The sequence below is a fragment of the Carettochelys insculpta genome, chromosome 8 (assembly GCF_033958435.1).
Source record: "Carettochelys insculpta isolate YL-2023 chromosome 8, ASM3395843v1, whole genome shotgun sequence".
NCBI lineage: Eukaryota > Metazoa > Chordata > Testudines > Carettochelyidae > Carettochelys > Carettochelys insculpta.
In genome coordinates, this window is record NC_134144.1 from 75,558,300 (window position 1) to 75,576,243 (window position 17,944).

At 50.2% G+C, this 17,944-nt stretch overlaps 1 protein-coding gene across 1 annotated transcript in view; it reads left to right on the forward strand.

Moving 5' to 3' along the window:
- SLC4A3 (solute carrier family 4 member 3) overlaps window positions 1–17,944 on the forward strand; it is a 115,319-nt gene that overhangs the window by 35,297 nt on the left and 62,078 nt on the right. The window contains exons 8-11 of the mRNA XM_075001648.1: window positions 9,321–9,472; window positions 10,264–10,444; window positions 16,002–16,137; window positions 17,527–17,707. Coding sequence (XP_074857749.1) covers window positions 9,321–9,472; window positions 10,264–10,444; window positions 16,002–16,137; window positions 17,527–17,707 — 650 coding nt within the window. The remainder of the gene's footprint in view (window positions 1–9,320; window positions 9,473–10,263; window positions 10,445–16,001; window positions 16,138–17,526; window positions 17,708–17,944) is intronic.

A 17,944-nucleotide genomic window follows, 5' to 3' on the forward strand; every position in this document is an offset into this window, starting at 1 on the left:
TTCAGCTGTGTGACTAATGTAGCTCAAGTCAACACACCTAGGTTTTGTTTACTTCAGTCTTAACAGCAGCATGTCAACAGGAGTACTGTAGTCCACACTGAGAGAGATCAGCAGTAGATGTATTGCCTATCAGTCCCCGCTGGAGCAGTCGTTGCCTGCAGGTCCAGCTGGTAATGCAGACACACTCTTAATGAGGCTTATATTCTCCAGGGTTAGAGGTGTAGAATTTTATGCATCAGGCAGTCAGCTTGGTATGTGCCTTGTGAACATAGTGCTAAAAGGTGCAGCCACAACTCATGCCATCACCTCACACAGATCACACATGTTCATTTCACTCGTGCCAGCCACATGCTTATTTTCACACGCATTTGCATCACATCTGTATTCATAAAGCGCAGTCACACACAAAGGCTGTTCGTCCCCAGACACACGCCATACAAATATTGAAACCATAGAATCACAGAGCACTAGAACTGGGAGGGACCTCAAGAAGTCATCAAGTCCAGTTCCCTGCTCTCTTGGCAGGACCAAATACCATCTAGACCATCCCCGATAGGAGTCTGTCTAACCTGCTCTGAAATATCTCCCACGATAGAGATCCCACAACCTCCTTAAACAATTTATTCCAGTGTTTGATCACCCTGACGGTTAGGAAGTTTTTCCTAATGTCTAATCTAAACCTCCCTTGCTGCAGTTTAAGCTCATTGCTCCTTGTCCTGTCCTCAAAGGCCAAGGAGAACAATTTTTCTCCCTCCTTGAAACCCTCTTTGAGGTACTTGAAAACAGCTATCACGTCCCCTCTAAGTCTTCTATTTTCTGACCTAAACAAGCCCACTTCTTTCAGTCATCCCTCACAGCTCATGTTCTTTGGACCTTTAATCATTGTTGTTGCTCTTCTCTGGACTTCCTCCAATTTCTCCACATCCCTCGTGAAATGTGGCTCCCAGAACTGGACACAGTACTTCAGTTGAGGCTTAATGAGTGCTGAGTACAGTGGAAGAATGACTTCCCAGGTCTTGCTCACAACGCTCTCATTAATACATCACAGAATCATGTTTGTTTTTTTGGCAACAGCATCACACTGTTGACTCATATTTAGCTTGTTGTCCACTATGACACATAAGTCCATTTCCGCAGTACTCATTCCTAGGCAGTCGCTTCCCATTCTACATGTATGAAGCTGATTGGGTCTTCCTAAGCAAAATACTTTGCATTTGTCTTTATTAAACTTAATCCTGTTTACTTCAGACCATTTCTTCCATTTGTCGAGATCATTCTGGATTATGAGCCTATCCTTCAAAACAATTGCAACCCCTCCCATCTTGGTATCATCTGCAGATTTAATAAGCATACTCTATATGCCAATATCTAAATCGTCAATCAAGATATTGAATAGAACCGGTGCCAAAACTGACCCCTGTGGAACCCCACTTGTTATGCCCTTCCAGTGTGACTGCAGACCATTAATAACTAGTCTCTGAGAAGGGTTATCCAGCCAGTTATGCATCCACCTTATAGTGGCCACATCTAAGTTGTATTACTTAGTTTATTGATAAGATCATCGTGCGAGACCATGTCAAATGCCTTACTAAAGTCTAGGTATACCACATCCATCTCCTCTTCCTTATCCACAAGACTTGTTATGCTGTCAAAAAAAGCTATCAGATTGGTCTGGCATGATTTGTTCTTTATGAATCTCTGCTGGCTGTTACCTATCACTTTATTGTCATCCAGATGTTTACAGATGAATTCCTTAATTATTTGCTCTATTACTTTTCCCGGCACAGAAGTCAAACTGACTGGTCTGTAGTTTCCTGGGTTGTTCTTTTTTCCCCTTTTTATAGATGGGCACTGTGTTTACACTTTTCCAGTCTTCTGGAATCTCTCCCGACGTCCAGGAATTTTCAGAAATGATAGCTAAAGGCTCAAAAACCTCTTCTATCAGCTCCTCAAGTATTCTAGGCTGCATTTCTTCAGGCCCTGGTGAATTGAAGACATCTAAGTTTTCTAAGTAATTTTTAACTTGTTCTTTATGTATTTTGTCCTCTAAACTTACCCTCTTCCCACTAGTGTGCATTGTTAGGCATTTCTGCATCAGCTTTCTTGGTGAAGACCGAAAAAAAGAAGTCATTAAGCACCTCTGGCATTTCCAAGTTTCCTGATTATTGTTTCTCCCTCCTCACTGAGTAGGGGGCCTATCCTGTCCTTGCTCTTGCTTTCAAATCTAGAACTGCTTCCCCGCAGTAGCTTTTCCCACCTTCTGAAATAAAAAAACTCATCCATGCAGTCTAAAAACTTTCTGGATATTCTGTGCCTCACAGTATTAGTTTCCCAACATACGTCTGGGTAGTTGAAGTTCCTCATCACCCCCAAGTTCTGTGTTTTTGATAGTTTTGTTAATTGTTTAGAGAAAGTCTCATCTGCTACTTCTCCCTGGCTAGGTGGTCTGTAGTAGATCCCTATCACGACATCACATTAGTTTTTTATCCCTTTTAACTTAACCCAGAGACTCTCAAGATGTCTGTCTCCTGCATCCATCTCCTCCTCAGTCCAGGTGTGCACATTTTTGATCATAGAATCATAGAACAATAGAGACTGAAAGAGAACTAAAAAAGCCATCGAGTCCAGCCACCTGCTCTAAGCAGGACCAAACCCATCAGATCAGCCCCGCCAGGGCTTTGTCGAGCTGAGACTTAAACATCTCCAGGGATGGAGACTCCTCTACTTCCCTGGGTAGACCATTCCAATGCTTCACCACCCTCCTAGTGAAAAAGTTTTTCCTAATGTTCAACCTGGACCTTTCCAACCGCAACTTAAGACCACTGTTCCGTCGTCTACCATCTGTGACCACTGTGAACAGCCTCTTTGCAGCCTCTCTTCAGTAAGTTGAAGGCTGTTATCAAGTCCCCCCTCAGTCTTCTCTTCTGCAGACTAAACAGTCCCAATTCCCTCAACCTTTCTTCATAAGTCATATGCTCCAGCCCCCTAATTATTTTGGTTGCCCCCTGCTGGACCCTCTCCAGTGTATCCACATCCTTCCTATAATTGGGGGCCCAGAACTGGACACAGTACTCTGGATGCGGCCTCACCAAAGCTGAATGAAGAGGAATAATCACTTCTCTGGATCTACTGGCAATGCTCCTCTTGGTGCAATCTAATATGCCATTAGCCTTCTTGGCTACAACGTCACACTGTTGACTCATGTCCATCTGCTCGTCCACTACAACTCTCAGGTCCTTTTCTGCAGAACTACTACCGAGCCAGTCGGACCCCAGCCTGTAACAATGCTTGGGATTCTTCCGGCCCAAGTACAGGATTCTGCACTTGTCCTTATTGAACCTCATCAGATTTCTTGCAGCCCAGTCCTCCAATTTGTCTAAGTCTGTCTGGACCCTGTCCTTACCCTCCAGCATATCTACCTCTCCCCCAGCTTAGTGGCATCCACAAACTTGCTGAAGGTGCAGTCTAGCCCTCACCCAGGTCATTGATAAATACGTTGAACAGAACAGGACCCAGAATCGAACCTTGGGGCACTCCACTAGAAACTGACCACTATCCCAACATCGAGCCGTTGATCACCACCCTCTGGACCTGACCTTCTAGCCAGCTTTCTATCCATCTTACCGTCCATTTATCCAGTCCACATTCCTTTAACTTGCTGACAAGAATATTGTGGGAGACTGTATCAAAAGCTTTGCTAAAGTCAAGATAAATCACATCCATTGATTTTTTTTCCCCTACCCACAGAGCCAGTTATCTCATTGTAGAAACTAATCAGATTGGTCAGGCATGACTTGCCCTTCATGAATCCATGCTGACTATTCCTGATCACTCTCCCCTCATCCAAGTGCCTCAAATGACTTCCTGGAGGAGCCCCTCCATGATTTTTCCTGGGACTGATGTAAGACTGACCGGCCTATAGTTCCCTGGATCATCCTTCTTCCCTTTTTTAAAGATGGGCACTACATTTGCCTTTTTCCAATCATTCGGGATCTCTCCCGATCTCCATGATGTTTCAAAGATAATGGCCAAGGGCTCGTCAACAACGTACACCAATTCCCTCAGAATCCTAGGATGAATTAGGTCCGGGCCCCTCAATTTATGTACATTTAGCTTTTTTAGATAGCTCCTAACCTGTTCTTTCCCCACCGAAGGCTGTCCACCCTTTTCCCACAGTGCATCACCTATCGCCCTAGTCTGGGAGCTGTCCTTGTCCGTGAAGACAGAGGCAAAGAAAGCATTAAATACTTCAGCTTTCCCTCCATCATCTGTCACTGGGTTACCTCCCTCATCCAGTGGGGGCCCCACGCCCTCTCTGATCACCTTCTTCTTGGTAACATGCCTGTAGAAACTTTTCTTGTTATCCTTCACACTCCTCGCGAGTCTCAATTCCAGTTGTGCTTTTGCCTTCCTGATAACTGCCCTGCATTCTCGAGCTATACGTTTATACCCCTCCCTAGACATCTGTCCAAGTTTTCACTTTTTGTAAGCTCCCTTTTTGTGCCTAAGTTTTCCAAGGATTTCCCCAGTAAGCCACTCTGGTTTCCTACCACATTTACTTCTCTTGCTGCGCATCGGGACAGTTTCTTTCTGCGCCTTCAATAGGGCTTCCTTAAAATACTGCCAGTTTTCGTGGACTCCTTTTCCCTTCATGGTAGCATCCCAAGGGATTCTGCCCATCAGGTTCCTGAAGGAGTCAAAGTCTGCTTTTCTGAAGTCCGAGGTGTGCAATTTGCTGCTCTCTTTCCTTCTTTTGGTCAGGATCCTGAAGTCTGCCATCTCGTGATCACTGCCTCCCAGGTTGTCCCCCACCTCTACCTTCCATATTAGTTCCTCCCTGTTTGTAAGCAGCAGGTCGAGCTGCGCATGACCTCTGGTCGGGTCCTTCAGCACTTGTACCAAGAAGTGATCCCCAACATTCTCCAGAAACTTCCTGGACTGCTTGTGTACCGCCGTATTGGTCTCCCAACAGATGTCAAGGTATTTGAAGTTCCCCACAATAACGAGAGCCAACAATCTGGGCCTCGTTATCTCAGTTGCCTAAAAAAAGCCTCATCTACCTCATCATCCTGATTTTGGCAGCCTGTAGCAGACACCAACCACCACATCTCCAGTGTTGCCTACACCGCTAAGCTTGACCCGTAGATTCTCAACAGGCTTTTCTCCCTCTATGTACTGGAGTTCCAAGCAATCATAGTGCTCTCTTACATACAGTGCAACTCCTCCTCCTTTTCTCCCTTGCCTGTTCTTCCTGAACAGTTTATATCCTTTCATGGCAGCGCTCCAGTCATGCGAGTCATCCCACCAAGTCTCTGTTATTCCAGTCAAGTCATAGTTCTTGGACTGGGCCAGGGCTTCTAATTCCTCCTGCTTGTTACCCAGGCTTCTGGCATTGGTGTACAAACACCTTAGATAACCAGTCGATCTCCCCGCCCTCACTACTCGAACCAAGGGTCCACTTTTGTTGTACATTCCTCTTTGCATTTGTTCCCAGCCTCCAAGTTCCTTTCTACCCACAGGGTCTTGGTCACCTTCCCCCAGTGAACCTAGTTTAAAGCTCTCCTCGCTGAGTTTGCAAACCTACTTGCGAAGATGCTCCTTCCTCTCTTGGTTAGGTAGACCCCATCTCTTCCCAATAATCTTTGTGCCTGGAACAGCATCCCATCACTGCAGAATCCAAAGTCCTCTGTCCGACTCCACCTGTGTAACCATGCATTTACTCAATTCAACAGTCCCTACCTACAGGACTCCCAGGTGTTCAGGTTTTTACTTACCTGTGGGCTTTGGTCACCCATTTAACCTAGTTTAAAGCCCTCCTCACTAGGTTAGCCAGTCTCGATCCAAACACGTCCTTCCCATTCCTCAAAAGGTGAACCCCATCCCTGCTTAGCAGTACTTCCTGGAACAGCATCCCATGATCGAGGAAGTCAAAGTGCTTTTGGCGACACCCCCATCCTTGCAGCCCGGCATTCACCTCCAGAATGCACCTGTCTCTGCCTGGGCCCCTACCCTGGACAGGAAGGATTGAGGAGAACACCGCCTGCACTCCCGACTCCTTCACCTGTACTCCCAGAGCCCTGTAGTCACCCATGATCTGCTCAAGGTTATACCTTGCAGTATCATTCGTGCCCACACAGATGAGTAGCATGGGGTAGTAGTCAGAGGGTCAGATAATCCTCGACGACGCCTCTGTAACGTCTCGGATACGGGCTCCAGGCAGGCAGCATACCTCCCGGGATGACATGTCAAGGCAACAAATGGGCGCCTCCATCCCCCTCAGAAGAGAGTCTCCTACCACCACTAACCTGTGTTAAGAAACATCTCATAGTGGTGGCAGCAGCCCCCCAGCCTTGGGGGTACAAGGCCTCTCTGAGTCACCTGGAGGAGGTGATTCCTTATCTCCTGTATCTCCCATATCCAGAATGGCGTAACGGTTTCCCAGTACCACAGTGGGAGGATTGGGAGCAGGAGTGGAGCACGGCCTGCTGCTGGAAGTGACCAGCTGCCAGTGTCCCCCTGGGCCATCTCCACCTCCCCTGATGGTGTGTCAGCGCTCTTGTGTGGTGGGACAGCTGCCTTAACCGCAGCCGCCACCTCCACGCGAATACTTTCCAGGAATAGCTCCTGGGGTCTAAGACTCCTAAGCCTGGCCACCTCCTCCTGTAGCTCCACCACCTGCTTCCTGAGAGCTTCTACCAGAAAACACCTTCCCCATTGGGTGGTCTCCACAGCCTGGACTTCAGTAGGTGGGAATTGCAAGTCGCAGTCCCTGCAAAACCACACCAGGGTCTGGTAGAGGCATCCCTGTCCGGGAGGTCTGTCGACTACAGGCACAGGTGGAGGAGACAGGAGCAGGGCTGGCATATGCGCTGCGGATCTTCCTAACCATAGTGGAACCCCTCTGTCAAACTCCCTCTTAAAACTGGTCTGGCTGCCGCCCCCTGCCCACTTCGCTCCCCTGATCGCTCTGGCTCTGCTTGTAAAGCCTGCGAACCTCAGTCAGGCCTCCCCCTCCTTAGTCACACAGGAAGGCTGATGAAAGGCGAGCAAGGGCTCGGAAAGAGTCCAGCCCATCCCAGGCACACAGTTCCAACTGCCACAGTAACTGAAACTGAAATCGCCTGCACTCAGAAATCAAAGTGTAAACAGTCAGGCAAACTCAACATGGTAGTCTGGGATATAGTTTTTTGTGCAAAAGTTCTAGACAATGCAAAAATTGGACTAGCTTCCCTCTCATCTTCTCCTCTAAACTCCCTTCTCAAAACTCCCTCCTGTTTGCAATCACCTGTTCGTACACACAAATGCAGAGAGAACACGCAGCCCCCCTGCAGTGCAGCTCCCAGAACACCAGTAGCAGGTCGATTGCTTGATTGATTCAGTTATTGGCTTTCACTGATATTCCAGTAATGGAATATGGAGGAGTCCAGCTGTCAGCAGGATTCACATCAGCTGCGCAGCCAATGGGGAAAATCCCCAGAGGCTCAGTATGGATCTCCTATATCTTTAATGTAGTGACCCAGATTCCCAAGGAGCAAGGCTGTGGCCTGGCTGACCTGGTGCTGGAGACCACCTTTCCTGGCTGGCAGAAACCACACTCCTGTGGGCACAGGGGCATAGAGCCACAAACCATTGCTGATGTACTGCAGTGCCAGTGGGAAGATCGCTTTCCTTTTCAGTCTGGTGCTTTTCATGTTCTGAAGGTTGAAATTCTTGAGTCTCAGCTGAAAGGTGATAACACAGAAATGTTGCCCTTCATCCCAGACAGGGCTTTCCTGAGAGATGAGGGGGACTCAAGCAAAATGACTCTTCTTCCTTGATGAGCCTCTCTGGGGGAATAGATCTTGGCTTCCCTTGCAGGCTCCACAGACCCCCACAGAATATTCAGGAAACAGTGGGCTTCATGACTGGCCTAATCCACTTTTTTCTGGGACTCATGCATGCCTGTAACAAGATTCTCGGTTCCATTGTGTTTTTTCACCTGCTGCTTCTGAGGAATCTTTCGCTTCTCTATCTGAGTTTGAACAACATCTGGGGGAGCCATATCCTCCACAGCTTTGGTTGTCACGGGCACCAATGCAGTCAAAGGATTGTCACTGTTCAGGCCTGGTGCTTGGGAGTTTGTCTGCTGTCTCATTTCTCTGGTATTACTCATACCTCTGGCACTGAAGGAGCCAGGTCTGGTGTAGGCGTAACAGCTAGCACTGACTGTGCAGTGACCAGCCTGTAATGCAGCTTTAGCAGCTTTGCTATTCAAGTGTCTTTTTGAGTCAGACAGCTGAACGTTGCAACTCAGACCTGAAAGAAATAATGAAAGCTGTGTGACTGATCCCTCAGAAGTCAGGCACTGCTAGAGTTAATTGTGCAGCCTTCACTCTCATCCCTGGTGTGTTTGCACTATTACACTATCATGCAATGAAAGCCTACAGTGTAACACGACATGTCATCCAGTGTTTTCTACTGCCATAGATCCTTCCATGTGTCATTGGGTAGTGGCCAAGGAGTCCCTCCCCACCGTGCTACACGTTAGTCACAGTCACACACTGTATGGCCTTTTGCATGTGGAACACTGACAGCAATGGCTTTTGACAATATACCCCACACATCCCAACCTCTGCAAGGACACACAATCTGCTCTTCAGACTCTCCCAGCAATGGCCAATCTGGCTTAATTCCCACCATGTTATAGCCAAAACCCACAGACTCAGCCAGGAGAGCGTGTCTGGAGTGAGGTTTGTCTCTTGCTCACAAACAGAAGAGAAACAGGAAATAAAAAAAATTAGCACAAAAATACTCTTGCACTTAGGGCTTCTTACCCTGCCTGAGGCATTGCCTCCCTGTGAGGCTGGTCCTGGAGTCACTGATAGTGCCTGACAGCCATGGGGGCATTTGAAGGGGCTTCTCAGTCTGGGCAGTTTCCCTGTTGGGCAGCTGCCATGTATTCCCCCATGCTGAGGTACTGGAGCTGGCCCAGAAGGGCCCAAGACATTGTTTCTCCTGGGAAGTGTCTGTGGGATTTGGTCGCTCACCTCCGACTCGGGAACAGGAGAACCATTGTACTTGACCTTTGACTTACAAATTTCTGCTCAGGCACAGTGCAGCCTGGAAAGCAACACCACAACTGGTGAATATTCACAAATGCTAGGAACAGCCAAATATGGAGAGCTAAACCAGGAAGGCCTCAAGAGCTTGACTTGTTAGAGTGTGCTCCAGCTGTAATGGAAGTGCTAACCAGAGCTGCTGAGAGATCTGTATGTTTCGTGCCTGCCAGGCTCTTTACACTAAACACACCATCCATCTTTTCTCACTTGTTTTGTATCCAGGCCACCGCTTTGAAGATAACCCTGGTGTGAGGCGGCATCTGGTGAAGAAACCATCTAGGAGTCAGAGCATCAGGACCAGCAGGAAGATGGTGGCGACCCCATCCATCAAAAAGAAGAAGAAGAAGAAAAAGCTGGACAGGAGGCCCCATGAGGTATACAAGTCAGACCCTCTCCAGGTGGCAACCAATCATGTCAGGCCTCCGAAGTCAAGAGCGGGGCTTAGAAATGGAGACTTTAAAAATAAAAACTGTGGGGATTCTGATTGTTTGCTCTCTGCCTCCTGGCCTTAGGGTTCAGAATTCTGCAAAGCCAGGGTGGCTAGAAACATGCTTTCTAAAATGGATGCGGAGAGTCTGACAACTATTATCCCTGCAACAGGGATGGGTTTAAGATACACATCAAGTATCTGGATAATTGCAACAAAATCAAGGGAGTTGGCAGCACAATAATGGCACTGCCCTGCTGAGAGGGACAGGATGGGAGGTCAGTTCGGCAGAGGGAATCTCTTCTGTCGTGGCCTGTGGTTGGTGGGAGAGAGGAAATCTTTGTACTAGGGACCATGAGAACTGCAGTATAGAACATACATCTCCCTCCTGGGTCACTGTGCTCTGGAGCAGCATGTCACAGTGAGTCGGTGCGCCATGCTCTGGTGTTGTGCATTGCTAGTGGCTCTTGCCCGCTGTCCCTTGGATACTTGTTCTAACCGCTTCTCTTCACCAAATCTTCCATACACCAAGGGGTGTGAGGGGACACCATTGCTCCCCCCATTCCTTTAGGTGTCCTGCACCTGGGCCAATTAGCAGAGTCCCTTGGCCCAGTCTTCTCCGCTCGGCTGGCCGAGCAAGGGGAGGACAAGGTGAGAGCGTTTGTGGGAGCTGGTGTTGCTGAGGAGGCTCGTCACCACTGTTAAGTTGAACAGCTGTGCTTTAACCCTGGGCGGCAGGTATTTGTGGAGCTTAATGAGCTGGTCGTGGATAAGAACCAGGAAATGCACTGGAAGGAGACAGCGCGCTGGATCAAGTTTGAGGAGGATGTGGAGGAGGACACAGCTCGCTGGGGGAAGCCTCACATTGCCTCACTCTCCTTCCGCAGCCTGCTAGAGCTCAGAAAGACCATTGCTCACGGTGAGTCTCAGCAACCTTGATGTGACTGATGGGCTTCTGCAGAGAGAGGACCGGAGAACTGCCTGAGTGAATTTAGGCCTCAGCATGGTGGCGAATCGGTCTCACGTGATCTTCTTACCAATAAACTAGGCAAATACAACTTAGATGGGTCCACTACAAGGTGGCTGCGTAACTGGCTGGCTGAACGTTCTCAGAGTAGCTATTAATGGTTCGCAGTCACGCTGCAATGGCGTAACAAGTGGGGTTCTGCAGGGATCTGTTTTGGGACCATTTCTATTCCATATCTTCGTCAATAATTTAGATATTGCCATAGAGAGTACTCTTATTAAGTTTGCAGATGATAGCAAGCTGAGAGGGGTTGCAGCTGATCTGAAGGACAGGCTCATAATTCAAAATGATCTGGACAAATGGTCTGGGGTAAACAGGAAGAAGTTTAATAGGGATGGAGGCAAAGTTCTGCACTTAGGAGGGAACAGTCAGCTTCATAGAGACAGTTGCTTCCCATTCTGTCTAGGAACGAGTACTGCGGAAAGGGATTTAGGGGTCAGAGTGGACCACAAGCTAAATATGTGTCAACAGTGTGATACCTGCATAGAAAGCAGACATGATTCTGGGATGCAGTAAGAGGTGTGTTGTGATCAAGACACAAGAAGTCATTCTTCCACTGTACTCAGCACTCGTTAGGCCTCAACTGGAGTATTGTGTCCAGTTCTGGGCACCTCATTTCAAGAGGGATGTGGAGAAATTGGAGAAGGTCCAGAGAAGAGCAACAAGAATGATGAAAGGTCTAGAGAACATGAGCTGTGAGGGATGACTGAAAGAAGTGGGCTTGTTTAGGTCAGAAAAGAGAAGACTTAGAGGGGACGTGATAGCGGTTTTCAAGTATCTCACAGAGGGTTACAAGGAGGAGGGAGAAAAATTGTTCTGCGGCCTCTGAGGACAGGACAAGGAGCCACGGGCTTAAACTGTGGCAAGAGAGGTTCAGATGGGACATTATGAAAAGCTTCCTAACTGTCAGGGTGGTTAAACACTGGAATAAGTTACCTAGGGAAGTTGTGGAATCTCCATCGCTGGAGATATTTCAAAGCAGGCTAGACAGATACCTATGAGGGATGATCTAGGTGGTGTTTGGTCCTGCCAAGAGAGCAGGGAACTGGACTCATTGATCTCTTGAGGTCCCTTCCAGTTCTAGTGTTCTGTGGCTCTGTGATTTGTAGGGCAGCTGCTATTTGTGGGCTCTGTCTCCTCAAGAGACCCTTCAACCCAGGTATCTCAGCCCAGGTTCTTTTAAGGAAAGCCAAGAAAATCAGAGAACAACACAAAGTCCTGTGGCACCTTAGAGACTAACAGATATTTTGGAGCATGAGCTTTCGTGGGCAAAGACCCGCTTCATCAGCTGCACTGTTAGTCTGTAAGGTGCCTCAGGACTTCTTGTTGTTCTCAAAGCTACAGACTAACACGGCTGCTCTCTCATACTTGTCCCCATGCAAGGAAGTCAGAGAAGCTCCCATGGCATGTGTGACCAGGCTCTGGTGTGGGTGTTAGAGTCCCTCTCTGGTGTGCCAGGTCCTGTGTCCTATCAGGCACGGCTGCTGACTGCGGGCACTGGATGGAGCACCTGCTCCGTCTGCATCAGGGCTTGTGTGTTGGGCCAAGAAAGAGGCCGAATGGGGTTTGCATTTTAAAGCTTATCTTTTCCATAAGAAACTTGAGAACTCTCTTGGCAGCAGACTGGCAACCTCAATGGCAACTAGTGAAACAGGACCCAACATTGTCAGCATTTCGTTGAAGTGAGTCACATTCCGTAAAGCCTAGAATGGCTTGGGAGCCTCCTATCAAGGCTTTGTCTCTTCCCTGGTCCACGCACGTGCAGCGGCACCTGAGTCAGGGCCCCATCAGCAGCAAAGAATGGGTGCTGTTGGCAGGGCTTTCTCTTGGTGGAGCATTTGACTTTGGAATTTGCTTCCCCTGCTCTGGAATAGTCTGTCAGCTAGCAAAGCCCCGTGTGAGCAAGCGTTAGAGCAGGAGGTGGAGGTGGGCTAGTGAAAGAGTGAGGGTGGAAGACTGGGTGAGCCCCTTTGGCTGCCTGGGGCTCAGTGCGATTGTGTTTGGGGAGGGGTGGTAAATGTCCTGCTGTCTCAGAATTGACATCACTTTGTATTCTCTCTGGTAATGAAAGATTCTCAGAGCCCAGGTACAACAGAATGATGCCTTATTCTGCTCTGAAGTGGGTAGGCAGGCAGGGTGAGGGAAGAACCTGCCTCTGCACAGAGGGGCCTGGTGAAGTGGGCTGAGCACTGAAGAGAAAGGAGCCCGTAAGACTTGTCTCGATGATGGAGAAGGTCTCTGGGAAGGGGACAACTTTGAACAGTGTTCTTAGCATCCAGACTATATGGGAGAGCAAGTTGGAGAGAGGCCTCTACCCCTCAAAGAGGCATTCCTTAGATTATTTGGTTTAAATGCTTTGTGAAAAAGCTTCTCCAAAGAAATACACACCTGCTAGAACCCTTCCACAGTACCAGGAACCTGGAGGTTGCTCTGGGAGACACAGATCTGGATATTCAGAAAAGCTTCCTAAACAAAACTAAAATATTGCAGCAGAGATATGAATCTGAACACAGCTGAAACAATACAGGCCTATGCCTCAGAATAAAGGTGCACAGAGCTTCATCATGCCTGTAAAAGCATGACACTAAAATGCTTTTTAGGTTTCCAAGGCTTGGAAGAAACAATTAGTGACAGCCTCCAAATAACCTTGCTAAAACCATTCAGTGCTGCCATCCAGCTATGGTGCTGCGGACAAACCCTTTACACAGGAGATGGTTAACCCCAGAGGCTGCCAAGCAGGACAGGGCCAGTTCCCACTGCTTGTTGACACCCCTAGCAGAACAGTCCTGCCGCCACCTCAGTCAGTGCAGCAAATGCCCCTGGCACCCCCCATTACAAGGCACAAGCAAGTCAGCAGCTAACCCCAAATACAAGCATGGCCTGCACCTCCAGTCTGGCTCCCTGTGAGCAGCAGTCCTGGTGCGAGGAGCCCAGCAGTTTGCTCTCTGAGCTTGAGCTGCTAGGGGGTCCCAGAAAACCTCGTTCTTGGAGCCACTGGGCTGCACAAACCCAAGCCAGTGACAGATGGGTCTGATCAGAGCCACCACCAACTCTCCCCGACACGGACTCTATGTGCAGAAAGAAGCCAGAGGACACACGCTCCTGACCGTGCTCCGAGAAGGCGGCTAGGCAGACAGCAAGGTGGAGGAGATATGTGGACAGCGACCGCATTGATGCCTGTGCCCAGAAGGAGGGAGAGAGCTTTCCTTAGCTTGCCGGGGTCATAGACTTCATGTCCCCAGGTGGCAGGGAAGCTGTGACCAGCCTGGGCGAGAGAGAGGGGCAGAGACAGCCAACGCAGCTGCCACCTCCGAGACTGGAACAGAGTCACGACTCAGGCTGAAGTTGTGTCATGGTTATTTATAATAAAAGTCAGGGACAGGAAGTGCGCCATAAACAGAACTTCACAGAAGCCCATGGCCTGTCTGGCTTTTACAAAGAATAATGGGGTTGGCTGGAGGACAAGGACTGGCAGGTCCAGCCCCTGCCACCTGCAGCAGCTCAGAGCTGCACAGCCCCTGCCCCCCCAGGGCACCAGGATGAAGCTGAAGAAGAAAATGTCACAGAGGTCTCTAAATGTCACAGAATCTAAGACCTCCGTGACAAAATCTTACCCTTCGTAATGACTGAGGGTCATGGGAGCGAGCCCTGGAGGTGTCATGGCCCCCTTCCTGTGCAGGCTGGCAGCTCTGGTACAGGTCCTTCGCCAGTAAGGTGCAGCTGGATCGTGTGGATGAGTGTGAGGGAGGAGTGACTGGTGGGTAAGGGGGGTGAGAATGAGGGCATCTGGTGCCTGTACAGGAGTGTGAGGGGTGACCGGTGTAAGTGGGTTACAAATAGGGTGTGTGGGGTGAGCCATGTGCACATATGAATGTAACAAGGGTGGCTGCTTTCTGGGTGCCCCCTCATGGCTCATGCAGTTGAAAGCAGGTGCAACACCCTACCTCTGATTCCCCCCAGTCTGCAGGCCCCTTTCAGTATTCGCTCTGTTCACAGGTAGTTCAAAGAGTTGCCTTCTCCTCATCCCCCTCCCTGGGACTCAGTCCTCTCAGGGGCTTACTGATTGAGCCCTGCTTGGATACAACATTTTTATGCAAAAACGAGCTGCAGCTGTCCACACTGACACCTGTGAATGCAGCTATCCATGGATGTTAAGCAGACATCTGTAAATTTATGGGGTTTTACGTGCAAAAAAAATTGTATCCATGTCCATGTCCACCCAATGAGCTGCGGATATCCACATCTGTAGATGCAGCTGCCTGCAGATATAAAGCAGATGTCCTCAAATTTGGAGGGCTCTCTACACACTGATCATCTAGGCTCCAGCTTGGTGTCTTTCTCCTGAGAATCCAAAATAACACAGTCTCACAAAATGGGAACACAAACTGACAGCCTTATCCCAGCCCCCACCTTCCTGTGAGGGATATCTTTCCACTTCGCAGCACCTCCTGGCTGCATGCAGTTCAGCCTCCTCCACAGGCCATTGCAGTCTCTCCCAGCCTTCTCTGCCTAGAGAGTTTCCTCTCACCTGATCCTTAAACTTTTCCTGCTTACTGAGGATCCTACAGGGTCAACAGATGTAACTGCAGTTTCTGGGGCTTTCTTCTTCCCTTCACCTCCCTGCCTCTTTGTACTGGAGTCATGTGGCTCCTCTCAGGTGGGCTCATCCTGCAATCAAGACTGGGTTAGTCCCATGGCTGTCCAGCCCCTGAGCAAGCCATCCTGTTACAATGAGCATGAGGGGTCAGTAGAGTGTGTGCGTGAGAGAGACAAGCAGTGCACACCTGTGAGTGTGAAAGGGAGCACTGTGTGTGGGTTAGGAGGTGTGGTGATAAACTTCACATCTCAGAGTTGGAAGGGATCTGGGGAGGTCATTGAGTCCAGTTCTCTGCCCTGTTGGCTGGGCCAAACACAGTCCCTGAGAGACTTTTTTTTTTAAATCTGTCTGCCCCAGACCCCTTAATGGCCTCCTCAAGGACTGAGCTCACAACCCTGGTTTTAGCAGGCCAGTGCTCAAACCACTGAGCTGTCCCTCCTACCCTAGCTAACTCCACTTACAACAGCAGTGAAGCTATGGGCAGGCAGGTAGCTGCTTGCATACACAGCCAGGTGAGCACAGCCTGCACTGCTGCTCATGTTGCTGCACCGTCATTGTTTGCTCTTCAAGCTAGGGAGCTCAGAGTGCACTTGGACTTGTCTGGAGTCCTGGGGCTGCCCTCTGACTGAGCGTGTGATTGGGATGAATAGTTGCAAGGAGGCAGAGGCACTCCTGGGGCTGTCGCTGAGAAGGTAGCTGATACCTGCATGCACTGCCCATGGGTGAAGCGCCAGGGCCCTGGTCCTTGCCTGATGGGAGTGTTGGCGCTTGCTTTCTCCCAGCTGGTGACGCCAGTCTGTGGAGGTGGTAGAGGTAGGCGCTGGGCTCGCTATTTTCCCCTCCCTCGCTCAGGAGCTGTACTGCTGGACCTGGAGCAGACCACCCTTCCTGGCATTGCTCACCTTGTGGTGGAGACCATGATCATCTCAGACCAGATCAAAGAGGAGGACAGAGCCAATGTGCTGCGTGCCCTTCTGCTCAAGCACAGGTAGGTGGCCAGGAAAAAAGCAGCTGGGGATGGAGTGAGGGGTGCGGAGGGCATGCAAGAGCCCTGGAGACGCTCAGGATGGAGAGCTGGAAGCAGGATCAGAGGCAAGACCTCAGGTATCTGGGGCATTAGAGGCACCAGAAAGAGAGAGAGTGGAGTTCACAGTCTGCTTCCGGAAGAGGGCCTGGTTCAGCTGGTGGGCGAAGAAGTGGAGGAGCCAGAGCCTGTAAGGGCATGGTGGAGGGAGGTAGGCAGTGTTCATTGGAGCAGGGAGCCCAGGGCTTCCCGGGAGGAGAGTGGGAATACAACGAGAAATGGCAGACCAGAAAGGAGTTTGGGGGTGTCATAGTCTGGGAAGAGAGAGGGAGTGAGGGACAATGGGGCCAGGATGGGGGGCTATCACATTCTGGGGCAGAGAGGGACCCAAGAGGGATCATAGCCTGGGGGCACAGGAGTGCAGGGCCATTCTGAGGGGGAGCAGAAGGATGTCCTGGTTTGGGGGCAGAGGGTGCAGGGGCAGGCTGGGGGGGAGCAGGGAGGGGTCACAGCCTGGAGTCACAAGGAAGCAGGGCCATGCTCAGCTGGAGATGGACCAAGGCCATGCTGAAGGGCAGAGGGACCAGGGAGTTGCTGTAGCCTGGGGACAGAGAGAGCTGGGGCACAGTAGAGGACTGGGGAATTGAGAAGGGAGCAGAGCCTTCAGGGTGGCAAAGAAAGGTCTAGTGGGGAGCCCTCAGGAAGGGAGTCCTGAGGCTGCCAGGGGAAGGGAGAGCCGGCGGGGGGACAACTGGCCTGTGTCCAGTGGGTGAGGGAAGAGGCCCTCAGGGAGAGTGACGTGAGGGTTGTGGAGCCAGGGTGAGGGGAGATACTAGGGCACTGGCTGGGCAGTGAAAGGGGTGTGGGGCCGAGTGAGCAGAGAGGAGCGTCCGGAAGTGATCGGAGCAGAGCAGAGATCAGATGCTTTATTTCTGGTGCTTGCAAAGGGAGCCATGACGCATGTGACCATCCCTGCCCACACCAAGTGCCATAGACCTTTCTTTTGCAGTCAGGGCAGCCCTGTGTTCATTTGGATCTGGGTTGCCGTCTCCCAACAGCACCATCTCCCTCCGTGCGCCTGGGCCTGCTTAGACTAAAGGAATCTGAGTGGAGAACTCACAGGTTTCTGGCACAGCCTCAGTTGGCTCGTGGGGAATGAATTATTTGTGCCCACGCAATACTGGGCTTCCCAAACTCTGCAAGCAGCAGCCAGTGCAGCCCATAAATCTCCTGCTGCCATCGGGAGTGTCCCAGCATCTTTCTGTCACCCCTGTTTCTGAGATAGAGCTGGAGGGCAGTGGCTGTCCCATTGACTCGCGCTTGCACGTTTGAAAGCTGCTGATGTCCTTCCAGCCACCCCAATGATGAAAAGGAGGGGTTCTTCCCCAGAAACCACTCCAGCTCCAGCATGAATTCAATAGTGGGGAACCACCATCACAACCACAACCACACAGGAGACACGTGCATGCCCCTGATGGGTGAAGAGCGCATTGAGATGTCGGATCCCAGAGCCCAGGACTCTGAGTGCAAAGAGGTGAGGGGAGGGGAACTTGTGAGCTATTGCTTTATCCTTGGCCTATCTCCCCCAGCTCTGCCATGCAGCCCGTTGGGGCAGGGACCCAGGGTGCCACCCAGCACCCTTCAGGGGCTAGAAATTCACCACTGAAAAAAGCAGAAGCCTAGAATGCGACTTTGAAACCCATGTTCAGGCATTTGAGTAAGAGGCCTGAGCACCACAAGAGCTAAGAGCCTAGCAGCTCCCACTCAGTTG